We start from the raw sequence: 14,314 nt of genomic DNA, 5'->3' as shown, positions 1-14,314 counted from the left end.
CTCCTGTTCAAGTGGGATGCCTTGAATAAAAGTGGAGTTCTAATAAGAAATCTTATGTTATTTGACAAGTAAAATATTTTCATCACATGTGCACGTAGTACCTAAAATGTATGAAACTCCTTATTATACTATTGATATACAAGCTACATAATATTACTTAGTAAATTAGGTGTCTTTTTTTTTTTTTGATAGTTGGGTTGGGTGATAAGGGGAGAGGGATTGTAAGTATGAGAATTTGGATTCAAAACCTTCAACTTATTAAAAAAAAAAAGGTGTTATTTACGTTTCTTAACCAATGTTGCGGGGTACTCGTTAGAAAAATTCTTTTTATAAATAAAAGAAATAAAAAAATGAAAAATTATTTTAACTGGAACCACCAAAACCCATCAACGGACGTACGTTGCATCACATGTCGCTAAGTCACCTGATTGGATCCCCCCAAGAAGAAATATCATCTGATTGGAAGGTGCAACATTGTATAATCCCATCCTATTTCACCTTAACACAGCTCTTACCCAAATAATGGGTCTCTTTGGTAACTCGGCCCTTGTGGGGTTGCCATCCCACATCGGTTCCGGGGGGGTTAGGTTTGGGTTTATAAGTCCCCAAGAGAACCTCAAGAGTTGCCGGCTTTTGAGATTTCTTCTGGAAGTTAGATTTATAAAAATCGAATTTCTAATTTCTGTTAGAAAAGGTTAAGAGTGGTAACTGGGCCCACTAATGCTTGTTACACGTACAAGTGTCACGTGTCCAGTTAATAGACAGCATGAGCGATACGGTTAAGCTCTGATTCACTCAACTAATGAAAACAGAAATAAGAAAATCCACCCAAAAAGATTTGTAAGCACTAATTAGCTCCTAGTCAATCCTATCTATGTTGACTGTTTTTTAAGTTAATTGGATGTATATGGATTACATGGATAATCCATTTAAATCCATCAACATAATTGGATTTAAATGGTTATCTATTTAAAACCATTGAATTTATATGGATCATCCAAATCCATTTAAAGTTGGTTTATATGGTTGGATTGGTGAATATGAATCCATTTTGCCATTTCTAGTACAAAGCATATCCTATATAAGCAAAGGAGGAAGAATCTCTCTTAACCCTTCATGGCAATGTTTTCTATATGTGTTTCATGTATTTTGCTATCATCATTCCTAGCTTGATCCCACAAGTTCAGTTACAAAAGGGTAACTACCTGAGTGATTATTTTGTGCACTTTCATGGAGTCACATGAAAAAGTTTCCTTCCCAATCAACATTTCTAAACTCTGATCGCAAATTTTGCTAACTTATGTGCACACCTGTTTCCTATTCTGTTAACAAAAGAAAAAGTACATTGATCAAACAAGCCTTTCATTCTATCAATGTCATCCAGAATAATAGCTATCTTGGATTCCTTGACATTTTCCTCCATGATCATGTCCACTAAAACTTTGCAATCTGATTGAATCTCCACTGCCTTCCAATGTGCTTCTCGAGCCATCATCATCCCCATTCTAAAAGTTGCTACTTCCTCCACTAGTGGCTCATTGGACTTTACTTCAGATTTTGCCCACGTTTTCGTTATTTTTTCGTTTCCAGTCTCTTGCCACCACTCCCAATCCACTTATGTCCATTCATTTTAAGAAGGTAGCATCTCTATTGATCTTTACTACGCCTCTACATGGTGGTTTCCAATTTGTAATAGTGTGTGAATGATTTGTTGTTCAATGTACTTTCCTCCTCCACTGTTCTAAGCTTCTATGAATTCTGTTTTAGACACAATGTTTAAGTCCAAATAGTCTCTCAAAACAAATCATCTTTATATCTTGGTAGTTATACCCTTTTCAAAATTTCAAAACCAATTAACAAAATGTTGAATACTAATTGAGGGATAATAATGGAAAAAGTTGATTTAATAGCTTTATATGTTGGCCAAATTTTACAATTTTTAGGACAATGCTACAGTGCCTATAGTTATGGTAACGATATTAGGGAAACCTACTATTATAGGTTTCTATTACCTTTAGTGACAGATCAAATCTTTTAGCGACTTTTTAAATATTATATTAAAATAATTAATATTAACTTTAGTAAGTTTTTAATTAAAACTAGTAAGTATATGCCTGAAAGATAAGTTTTAGTCAGAAATAGAAATTTACACTTTGAGTAATTTAATTTACTTATTATTTGACAAAATTTACTTTTCTTTAAATTAAACTTACTAATACTAAAAGTAAAAAATTTACATATTTAAGTAAAAAAATCACCGGTTTCTGAAAACGGTTTTGGGTTATCACATCTCTCTAAAGTTGCTTGCCTTCTTTTTATTTTCTTCTCACCTCACGATATGATGGAATAGAAATTTTTTTCCTGGCAAGATTACGACAATTCTGATCGAGAATTGCCAGACGGATTCGAGAACGAAGATTCTGACTCCCACTGGATGCCGTTTAAAGGCCCTTCCAGCAAGGTATAGTTGCAAACAAAATAATTTGTTTTTTTGTTATTCCACTGAAAAATTGAGTATTCTTCTCCATATTCATTGTTCCATTTTGTTTTTGTTTTGATTTTATCGTAGTTTTAGATGACAATGAAGGAGAGGATTTTGCTGGTGAATTGAAAATTGTACCCTTCGTATTTTGTGCATCTTCTGTTCCTTCTTATTTAAGTTTTATACATCTTCTGGCAAAATTTTCCTGTTTAGTCCACACTTTCCCTCTCTCCTAGGTGATTGATCGATTTTGGATGCTAGCATATGCAGACCCAACAAATTGGTTGAGATTTTATTAAGGCTGCGGTGGTGGTATCCTGCAAGAGAGTAGATGAAAAATAGCAGCCAAGAGGTTAGACCATCATGTTTCTTGAAAATCGCCTAATTATATTGCTTTAATTTATTTATCTTTCATTTGATTTGACTGTCAATATTTTGTTGAAAAATATGTGGGAAATGACTTAGACCCTGTATGTGAAACATAGTAGTATGTCGGCATTTATGTGAAAAGTGGTTAATTTAGGAATGCATATAAGTTGTTTGGTGAAATGTGAAAAAAAATTTTGCATGATATGATTGATGTCTGTACGGGGTTAGAAAGCACCAAACAACTTGATTAATACCACAGTTGATGAATTTCAGTTATCAATTTTTTAAATTAATTTTTATTATATCTCCTCATTCCTATGTTTTAGATACTTCCAACACCGGATTCATAGACACTTATGATGCAAATTTTTAAAGATTCTAAGCAATGCAAAGTAAAGATTTTAGTACGTTGGTCTCAAAGTTATCGTTGTGTTCGTGATACTATTAGAATCCTTTGTTTTTTTTAATGTTTGAATACATGAATTTGATTCTAGCAATTCCCACCGCCATGCAAAGAATTAGCTTTGATACATCTATTTGCTCAAAATACATCGTTGAGATCGATAAGATTTAATACAAAAGGATTCGACGTGATATATATTCTAACACTGGAAAGCATTATTGTTTCTTTAAAAGTAGCAGTAAAATCACCCTTGCTTTGGGCGCCTGATGAATCATGAATTGGTCGGAGCCTACCTGAATCTAATTGTACCTACATATCACTGATCAATGACAAAAAACAATCTTGAACTATATTTGTGAACTTTGAAATTTCCCTGGTTTGAAAAACCAGCCAAACAATGTATTTCAATTGAGAATGTAAATTCGAACCTGATAGGATCATCCTATGGCCTATTGCAATCAGATTCACCGCATGGATGCAATAAGGAGTTAATGGATAGTAATTGGTTTCAGATCATTCCTCCTGGTTAGGTAATGTATAGCTTACTTTTATTTTTGTGTGAAGACATGAAATATAATTGTGCTGTATTTGCATTTGTATAGGCATTAATGTGGGCATGCAATCCTTCATTAATCCAAAGTCATCTACGAAACACTTGCTTGTTAGGAGACGAAAATATTCAGGTACATTTTTCCTTCTTCACGCCTAAGTTTTATGTCACTTATTTGCTATGATTATGTGTTGTTGTGGCCTTTTTTTAATACAAATCTTGTGATGGTTTTGTAGTGAATGAACCAGATTTCAGCCAAGACCATTAAGGAATTTTATTCTTGAGAGGGTACAAATTTTTTTGTTCGTCTTTGCTAAAAAATTTTAGGATGATTTAAGTTTCTTCGAAGGTAGTTTAATGCGTTTTGATTGTAAATCTGAACATAATCTCCTTAGTTTGCAATTTTTGGTGTTTACTTGTTTTAATGTGAATAATTTCAGATTTCTTGGAAAAAAGTTTGGTGAATGATGGCGTTTAATTTCAAGAAATGGCATTTCAGAACATTCAATTTTTCTAAGTTTCAATTGGAAGTTAACCCTTGTTTGTGGCAGTCTCAAGAAGTTAGACCTTGTACAAAAGGTTTAAGATCCAGTAATCCTGTGTACTTGAAAATCTTTATGGTTTATAACATATCAGATTTTTCAAGAACCACATCACCATTAGAAAACATATGCTAGGAAATTTTATCAAGTTTGTCATGTCAAATAACCTAGCACTGAAGTAAAGGGCAGATAGTAAGTAATTGAGAAGAAGCCATTAAAATACGATTTATAACCTCACCTTAAATGGTTTAGGCACACGGACTGCTCTAGTTTCATACATAGCATTCAAAGCTAAAGCCTCTCCCTCAAACATTGATGGTTCAACGCTCCTATTCAAATTTTGGAGTAATGTAAGAACATGAAAGCATGCATTAATCTCTTAGTTTTACAAGAAAAAATAAAAGAAATATATTTTGTTGGTCAAAAAACAAATGCAACATTCATGTTGTTTCATATTCTCTTCTTTTATCAAGTCTCAGATTCATCAATATGTTAGAAGCATACAAACTCATGCTACTTCGTATGGTATTATTACTTGTTTGATGAATCATTGAAAAGGTAGCGCTGCTGAATTGGGAGAGAGATATAGGGACTGAATTGGGAAGAATAGGGAGAGAGATATAGCTTGAGGAGGACGAAACGAAATGTTCTGGACCTGCATCATTAAGTAATAGTCCATAATAACTTTCGTTTGGTTCAAAGTACAAGTGAAAAGGAAGGAGGAGGCTACTTCTCCTTATCATCCATCCCACGCACAAATCTTACTGACAGTACATTTAGTGGAAACGGATGGCTTCATGCACCCACACTGCGACCGAAATCATGTTCATTTTGGAAATCAAATCCAGAATAAAAGAGCGAGTGAAATCAAATCCATTCCTGTATCATTCTGGAAAGACACCATGTCGCGCAGCTTGTTGAGAAGAATTTTTGCCGTGCACCTTCCATTCCCGACTCCTAACTCTACAGCCTTTCACCGCCTTCCACGACTACCATCCACCACCATCACCCCATTAAACTCCCTCTTTTCGTCCTCCCCAACTCCTCACCCCGCTTTACTCCTTCCCCGTTCCATCCAATTCCGATGGAAATCCAAACGGCTAACTGATTATTTGAAGCGAAAGGAGCTCCGATTTTTAACTAAACAATGCCGCTGCAGAGAAGACGGATGCGGGAAATCTTTTAAAACTCCCAAGCAACTGGATGATCATTATAAGCTTAAGCACAATATTGCAGAGAAGCATTTGATTCGTTGCACATGTGGGAGCCGCTTTCGCTCAGCTCAATCACTGTCCGAACACAAGATGAGTGACTGCCCGGTAAAGGGCTTTAGAGATTGGAAGCACTATCGGAAATATGCTGCAAGCAACAGACGGAAAAAATATGACGGTCCAACGGACAGAGTTAGAGGGGAAGACAAAGAGGAAGAAGAAGAAGAGGAGGAGAAGGGAGAGCCTAGAGAAAGAGAGGAGAAGCGTTTTTCGGAAGTTGAAGAAGAAGAGAAAGAAGAAGAAGAAGAAGGGAAGGGTGGATTTTACTTTAAAGGTAAATATTTTGTTATTTTCACATTTGTATATTTCATTGGGATCTATGCATAATCCGTTTCGATCTCTCTCTCGCCATCCCCCATCCCCTTCCCCTAAGGTATGGATAAGATGGTTATCAACCATCTCGACAAGCTTTTTGCTGCCACCATTGGCAATGCTAAGATCTTGGTTCTTGCTGGCAGGGCCCAACAAGAGGAATTTGATGTCGGTGCTAAGTTGTGCGTCTCTTTTGCCAGAGAGCTCCTCCAAAATGCTGAGGATCTCATCCGAATGGGTCTGGACCCCAGCACTATTTATGCAATTAACGAGGTTTCTTCCCCTGTCGCCATGTTTAATGCCTCTGCTACATGAGTTTAATCAAATTCTACGAAAAATGTGATCCATCCATCCATTTATTCATTTACTCTCCCAAATCCTAAATTTAAGATCCAAATATTTTTTTTTTCAAAAAATACAGATCCCCAAAGTTCTATCCTTAAATCACCTAAAACCTTTTAGTAATAACAAATGCTTGTACTATACTCTATTTTAGTTCTTCATAAAATTAGTTTAGTTCCAAGAAAATTTAACTGCTGTGGTCAGTTTAAACCTTTCATCATTACTTTAAGTATCATTTTGTAAAGTAATGAACAATTAAGAATTTCGCTACATTTTTATAACTTTTGGGTGAATTGAATACGGCTTTACAGTGAAAAAAAGTTTACGTTTCCAATTTTTTACACTCCTGTTCAAGAGGGATGCCTTGAATAAAAGTGGAGTTCTAATAAGAAATCTTATGTTATTTAACAAGTAAAATATTTTCATCATATGTGCACATAGTACTTAAAAATGCATGAAATTCCTTATTATACTATTGATATACAAGCTACATTATATTACTTAGTAAATTAGGTGTCCTTTTTTTTTGGATAGTTGGGTTGGGTGATAAGGGGAGAGGGATTGTAAGTATGAGAATTTGAATTCAAAACCTTCAAATTATTAAAAAAAAAGAAGAAGGTGTCATTTACGTTTCTTAACCAATATTGCGGGGTACTCGTTAGAAAAATTCTTTTTATAAATAAAAGAAATAAAAAAAATATTTTAACTGGACCCACCAAAACCCATCAACGGCCGTACGTTGCATCACATGTCGCTAAGTCACCTGATTGGATCTCCCCAAGAAGAAATATCATCTGATTGGAAGGTGCAACATTGTATAATCCCATCCTATTTCACCTTAACACAGCTCTTACCCAAATAATGGGTCTCTTTGGTAACTAGGCCCTTGTGGGGTTGCCATCCCACATCGGTTCTGGGGGGGTTAGGTTTGGGTTTATAAGTCCCCAAGAGAATCTCAAGAGTTGCCGGCTTTTGAGATTTCTTCTGGAAGTTAGATTTATAAAAATCGAATTTCTAACTTCGGTTAGAAAAGGTTAAGAGTGGTAACTGGGCCCACTAATGCTTGTTACACGTACAAGTGTCACGTGTCCAGTTAATAGACAGCATGAGCGATACGGTTAAGCTCTGATTCACTCAACTAATGAAAACAGAAATAAGAAAATCCACCCAAAAAGATTTGTAAGCACTAATTAGCTCCTAGTCAATCCTATCTATGTTGACTGTTTTTTAAGTTAATTGGATGTATATGGATTACATGGATAATCCATTTAAATCCATCAACATAATTGGATTTAAATGGTTATCTATTTAAAACCATTGAATTTATATGGATCATCCAAATCCATTTAAAGTTGGTTTATATGGTTGGATTGGTGAATATGAATCCATTTTGCCATTTCTAGTACAAAGCATATCCTATATAAGCAAAGGAGGAAGAATCTCTCTTAACCCTTCATGGCAATGTTTTCTATATGTGTTTCATGTATTTTGCTATCATCATTCCTAGCTTGATCCCACAAGTTCAGTTACAAAAGGGTAACTACCTGAGTGATTATTTTGTGCACTTTCATGGAGTCACATGAAAAAGTTTCCTTCCCAATCAACATTTCTAAACTCTGATCGCAAATTTTGCTAACTTATGTGCACACCTGTTTCCTATTCTGTTAACAAAAGAAAAAGTACATTGATCAAACAAGCCTTTCATTCTATCAATGTCATCCAGAATAATAGCTATCTTGGATTCCTTGACATTTTCCTCCATGATCATGTCCACTAAAACTTTGCAATCTGATTGAATCTCCACTGCCTTCCAATGTGCTTCTCGAGCCATCATCATCCCCATTCTAAAAGTTGCTACTTCCTCCACTAGTGGCTCATTGGACTTTACTTCAGATTTTGCCCACGTTTTCGTTATTTTTTCGTTTCCAGTCTCTTGCCACCACTCCCAATCCACTTATGTCCATTCATTTTAAGAAGGTAGCATCTCTATTGATCTTTACTACGCCTCTACATGGTGGTTTCCAATTTGTAATAGTGTGTGAATGATTTGTTGTTCAATGTACTTTCCTCCTCCACTGTTCTAAGCTTCTATGAATTCTGTTTTAGACACAATGTTTAAGTCCAAATAGTCTCTCAAAACAAATCATCTTTATATCTTGGTAGTTATACCCTTTTCAAAATTTCAAAACCAATTAACAAAATGTTGAATACTAATTGAGGGATAATAATGGAAAAAGTTGATTTAATAGCTTTATATGTTGGCCAAATTTTACAATTTTTAGGACAATGCTACAGTGCCTATAGTTATGGTAACGATATTAGGGAAACCTACTATTATAGGTTTCTATTACCTTTAGTGACAGATCAAATCTTTTAGCGACTTTTTAAATATTATATTAAAATAATTAATATTAACTTTAGTAAGTTTTTAATTAAAACTAGTAAGTATATGCCTGAAAGATAAGTTTTAGTCAGAAATAGAAATTTACACTTTGAGTAATTTAATTTACTTATTATTTGACAAAATTTACTTTTCTTTAAATTAAACTTACTAATACTAAAAGTAAAAAATTTACATATTTAAGTAAAAAAATCACCGGTTTCTGAAAACGGTTTTGGGTTATCACATCTCTCTAAAGTTGCTTGCCTTCTTTTTATTTTCTTCTCACCTCACGATATGATGGAATAGAAATTTTTTTCCTGGCAAGATTACGACAATTCTGATCGAGAATTGCCAGACGGATTCGAGAACGAAGATTCTGACTCCCACTGGATGCCGTTTAAAGGCCCTTCCAGCAAGGTATAGTTGCAAACAAAATAATTTGTTTTTTTGTTATTCCACTGAAAAATTGAGTATTCTTCTCCATATTCATTGTTCCATTTTGTTTTTGTTTTGATTTTATCGTAGTTTTAGATGACAATGAAGGAGAGGATTTTGCTGGTGAATTGAAAATTGTACCCTTCGTATTTTGTGCATCTTCTGTTCCTTCTTATTTAAGTTTTATACATCTTCTGGCAAAATTTTCCTGTTTAGTCCACACTTTCCCTCTCTCCTAGGTGATTGATCGATTTTGGATGCTAGCATATGCAGACCCAACAAATTGGTTGAGATTTTATTAAGGCTGCGGTGGTGGTATCCTGCAAGAGAGTAGATGAAAAATAGCAGCCAAGAGGTTAGACCATCATGTTTCTTGAAAATCGCCTAATTATATTGCTTTAATTTATTTATCTTTCATTTGATTTGACTGTCAATATTTTGTTGAAAAATATGTGGGAAATGACTTAGACCCTGTATGTGAAACATAGTAGTATGTCGGCATTTATGTGAAAAGTGGTTAATTTAGGAATGCATATAAGTTGTTTGGTGAAATGTGAAAAAAAATTTTGCATGATATGATTGATGTCTGTACGGGGTTAGAAAGCACCAAACAACTTGATTAATACCACAGTTGATGAATTTCAGTTATCAATTTTTTAAATTAATTTTTATTATATCTCCTCATTCCTATGTTTTAGATACTTCCAACACCGGATTCATAGACACTTATGATGCAAATTTTTAAAGATTCTAAGCAATGCAAAGTAAAGATTTTAGTACGTTGGTCTCAAAGTTATCGTTGTGTTCGTGATACTATTAGAATCCTTTGTTTTTTTTAATGTTTGAATACATGAATTTGATTCTAGCAATTCCCACCGCCATGCAAAGAATTAGCTTTGATACATCTATTTGCTCAAAATACATCGTTGAGATCGATAAGATTTAATACAAAAGGATTCGACGTGATATATATTCTAACACTGGAAAGCATTATTGTTTCTTTAAAAGTAGCAGTAAAATCACCCTTGCTTTGGGCGCCTGATGAATCATGAATTGGTCGGAGCCTACCTGAATCTAATTGTACCTACATATCACTGATCAATGACAAAAAACAATCTTGAACTATATTTGTGAACTTTGAAATTTCCCTGGTTTGAAAAACCAGCCAAACAATGTATTTCAATTGAGAATGTAAATTCGAACCTGATAGGATCATCCTATGGCCTATTGCAATCAGATTCACCGCATGGATGCAATAAGGAGTTAATGGATAGTAATTGGTTTCAGATCATTCCTCCTGGTTAGGTAATGTATAGCTTACTTTTATTTTTGTGTGAAGACATGAAATATAATTGTGCTGTATTTGCATTTGTATAGGCATTAATGTGGGCATGCAATCCTTCATTAATCCAAAGTCATCTACGAAACACTTGCTTGTTAGGAGACGAAAATATTCAGGTACATTTTTCCTTCTTCACGCCTAAGTTTTATGTCACTTATTTGCTATGATTATGTGTTGTTGTGGCCTTTTTTTAATACAAATCTTGTGATGGTTTTGTAGTGAATGAACCAGATTTCAGCCAAGACCATTAAGGAATTTTATTCTTGAGAGGGTACAAATTTTTTTGTTCGTCTTTGCTAAAAAATTTTAGGATGATTTAAGTTTCTTCGAAGGTAGTTTAATGCGTTTTGATTGTAAATCTGAACATAATCTCCTTAGTTTGCAATTTTTGGTGTTTACTTGTTTTAATGTGAATAATTTCAGATTTCTTGGAAAAAAGTTTGGTGAATGATGGCGTTTAATTTCAAGAAATGGCATTTCAGAACATTCAATTTTTCTAAGTTTCAATTGGAAGTTAACCCTTGTTTGTGGCAGTCTCAAGAAGTTAGACCTTGTACAAAAGGTTTAAGATCCAGTAATCCTGTGTACTTGAAAATCTTTATGGTTTATAACATATCAGATTTTTCAAGAACCACATCACCATTAGAAAACATATGCTAGGAAATTTTATCAAGTTTGTCATGTCAAATAACCTAGCACTGAAGTAAAGGGCAGATAGTAAGTAATTGAGAAGAAGCCATTAAAATACGATTTATAACCTCACCTTAAATGGTTTAGGCACACGGACTGCTCTAGTTTCATACATAGCATTCAAAGCTAAAGCCTCTCCCTCAAACATTGATGGTTCAACGCTCCTATTCAAATTTTGGAGTAATGTAAGAACATGAAAGCATGCATTAATCTCTTAGTTTTACAAGAAAAAATAAAAGAAATATATTTTGTTGGTCAAAAAACAAATGCAACATTCATGTTGTTTCATATTCTCTTCTTTTATCAAGTCTCAGATTCATCAATATGTTAGAAGCATACAAACTCATGCTACTTCGTATGGTATTATTACTTGTTTGATGAATCATTGAAAAGGTAGCGCTGCTGAATTGGGAGAGAGATATAGGGACTGAATTGGGAAGAATAGGGAGAGAGATATAGCTTGAGGAGGACGAAACGAAATGTTCTGGACCTGCATCATTAAGTAATAGTCCATAATAACTTTCGTTTGGTTCAAAGTACAAGTGAAAAGGAAGGAGGAGGCTACTTCTCCTTATCATCCATCCCACGCACAAATCTTACTGACAGTACATTTAGTGGAAACGGATGGCTTCATGCACCCACACTGCGACCGAAATCATGTTCATTTTGGAAATCAAATCCAGAATAAAAGAGCGAGTGAAATCAAATCCATTCCTGTATCATTCTGGAAAGACACCATGTCGCGCAGCTTGTTGAGAAGAATTTTTGCCGTGCACCTTCCATTCCCGACTCCTAACTCTACAGCCTTTCACCGCCTTCCACGACTACCATCCACCACCATCACCCCATTAAACTCCCTCTTTTCGTCCTCCCCAACTCCTCACCCCGCTTTACTCCTTCCCCGTTCCATCCAATTCCGATGGAAATCCAAACGGCTAACTGATTATTTGAAGCGAAAGGAGCTCCGATTTTTAACTAAACAATGCCGCTGCAGAGAAGACGGATGCGGGAAATCTTTTAAAACTCCCAAGCAACTGGATGATCATTATAAGCTTAAGCACAATATTGCAGAGAAGCATTTGATTCGTTGCACATGTGGGAGCCGCTTTCGCTCAGCTCAATCACTGTCCGAACACAAGATGAGTGACTGCCCGGTAAAGGGCTTTAGAGATTGGAAGCACTATCGGAAATATGCTGCAAGCAACAGACGGAAAAAATATGACGGTCCAACGGACAGAGTTAGAGGGGAAGACAAAGAGGAAGAAGAAGAAGAGGAGGAGAAGGGAGAGCCTAGAGAAAGAGAGGAGAAGCGTTTTTCGGAAGTTGAAGAAGAAGAGAAAGAAGAAGAAGAAGAAGGGAAGGGTGGATTTTACTTTAAAGGTAAATATTTTGTTATTTTCACATTTGTATATTTCATTGGGATCTATGCATAATCCGTTTCGATCTCTCTCTCGCCATCCCCCATCCCCTTCCCCTAAGGTATGGATAAGATGGTTATCAACCATCTCGACAAGCTTTTTGCTGCCACCATTGGCAATGCTAAGATCTTGGTTCTTGCTGGCAGGGCCCAACAAGAGGAATTTGATGTCGGTGCTAAGTTGTGCGTCTCTTTTGCCAGAGAGCTCCTCCAAAATGCTGAGGATCTCATCCGAATGGGTCTGGACCCCAGCACTATTTATGCAATTAACGAGGTTTCTTCCCCTGTCGCCATGTTTAATGCCTCTGCTACATGAGTTTAATCAAATTCTACGAAAAATGTGATCCATCCATCCATTTATTCATTTACTCTCCCAAATCCTAAATTTAAGATCCAAATATTTTTTTTTTCAAAAAATACAGATCCCCAAAGTTCTATCCTTAAATCACCTAAAACCTTTTAGTAATAACAAATGCTTGTACTATACTCTATTTTAGTTCTTCATAAAATTAGTTTAGTTCCAAGAAAATTTAACTGCTGTGGTCAGTTTAAACCTTTCATCATTACTTTAAGTATCATTTTGTAAAGTAATGAACAATTAAGAATTTCGCTACATTTTTATAACTTTTGGGTGAATTGAATACGGCTTTACAGTGAAAAAAAGTTTACGTTTCCAATTTTTTACACTCCTGTTCAAGAGGGATGCCTTGAATAAAAGTGGAGTTCTAATAAGAAATCTTATGTTATTTAACAAGTAAAATATTTTCATCATATGTGCACATAGTACTTAAAAATGCATGAAATTCCTTATTATACTATTGATATACAAGCTACATTATATTACTTAGTAAATTAGGTGTCCTTTTTTTTTGGATAGTTGGGTTGGGTGATAAGGGGAGAGGGATTGTAAGTATGAGAATTTGAATTCAAAACCTTCAAATTATTAAAAAAAAAGAAGAAGGTGTCATTTACGTTTCTTAACCAATATTGCGGGGTACTCGTTAGAAAAATTCTTTTTATAAATAAAAGAAATAAAAAAAATATTTTAACTGGACCCACCAAAACCCATCAACGGCCGTACGTTGCATCACATGTCGCTAAGTCACCTGATTGGATCTCCCCAAGAAGAAATATCATCTGATTGGAAGGTGCAACATTGTATAATCCCATCCTATTTCACCTTAACACAGCTCTTACCCAAATAATGGGTCTCTTTGGTAACTAGGCCCTTGTGGGGTTGCCATCCCACATCGGTTCTGGGGGGGTTAGGTTTGGGTTTATAAGTCCCCAAGAGAATCTCAAGAGTTGCCGGCTTTTGAGATTTCTTCTGGAAGTTAGATTTATAAAAATCGAATTTCTAACTTCGGTTAGAAAAGGTTAAGAGTGGTAACTGGGCCCACTAATGCTTGTTACACGTACAAGTGTCACGTGTCCAGTTAATAGACAGCATGAGCGATACGGTTAAGCTCTGATTCACTCAACTAATGAAAACAGAAATAAGAAAATCCACCCAAAAAGATTTGTAAGCACTAATTAGCTCCTAGTCAATCCTATCTATGTTGACTGTTTTTTAAGTTAATTGGATGTATATGGATTACATGGATAATCCATTTAAATCCATCAACATAATTGGATTTAAATGGTTATCTATTTAAAACCATTGAATTTATATGGATCATCCAAATCCATTTAAAGTTGGTTTATATGGTTGGATTGGTGAATATGAATCCATTTTGCCATTTCTAGTACAAAGCATATCCTATATAAGCAAAGGAG

At 35.0% G+C, this 14,314-nt stretch overlaps 2 protein-coding genes across 2 annotated transcripts; both read left to right on the top strand.

The window, feature by feature from the left end:
- The first annotated feature begins 2,285 nt into the window (after positions 1–2,285).
- On the top strand, positions 2,286–6,272 carry LOC140036471 (uncharacterized). Its single transcript, XM_072077906.1, has 4 exons — positions 2,286–2,461; positions 2,570–3,937; positions 4,041–5,891; positions 6,076–6,272. The coding sequence occupies exons 3-4, from the start codon at positions 5,144–5,146 to the stop codon at positions 6,270–6,272; spliced, it is 945 nt and encodes a 314-aa protein (XP_071934007.1). The 5' UTR covers positions 2,286–2,461; positions 2,570–3,937; positions 4,041–5,143.
- Positions 6,273–8,895: 2,623 nt separating this feature from the next.
- Positions 8,896–12,882, top strand: LOC140036470 (uncharacterized). The gene is made up of 4 exons (XM_072077905.1): positions 8,896–9,071; positions 9,180–10,547; positions 10,651–12,501; positions 12,686–12,882. The coding sequence occupies exons 3-4, from the start codon at positions 11,754–11,756 to the stop codon at positions 12,880–12,882; spliced, it is 945 nt and encodes a 314-aa protein (XP_071934006.1). The 5' UTR covers positions 8,896–9,071; positions 9,180–10,547; positions 10,651–11,753.
- Positions 12,883–14,314: the final 1,432 nt, after the last annotated feature.

The sequence above is a fragment of the Coffea arabica genome, chromosome 2e, assembly GCF_036785885.1.
Source record: "Coffea arabica cultivar ET-39 chromosome 2e, Coffea Arabica ET-39 HiFi, whole genome shotgun sequence".
Lineage (NCBI taxonomy): Eukaryota > Viridiplantae > Streptophyta > Magnoliopsida > Gentianales > Rubiaceae > Coffea > Coffea arabica.
The sequence above is the reverse complement of the archived record's forward strand: the minus strand, read 5'-3'. Positions and strand labels throughout refer to the sequence as shown.

Excerpts from the sequence above, each read along its gene's own strand:
- LOC140036470 (XM_072077905.1), top strand. The coding sequence starts at position 11,754 with ATGCACCCACACTGCGACCGAAATCATGTTCATTTTGGAAATCAAATC. Across the intron at positions 12,502-12,685 it reads GGGTGGATTTTACTTTAAAG|GGCCCAACAAGAGGAATTTG; the intron begins GTAAATATTTTG and ends TCTTGCTGGCAG.
- LOC140036471 (XM_072077906.1), top strand. The coding sequence starts at position 5,144 with ATGCACCCACACTGCGACCGAAATCATGTTCATTTTGGAAATCAAATC. Across the intron at positions 5,892-6,075 it reads GGGTGGATTTTACTTTAAAG|GGCCCAACAAGAGGAATTTG; the intron begins GTAAATATTTTG and ends TCTTGCTGGCAG.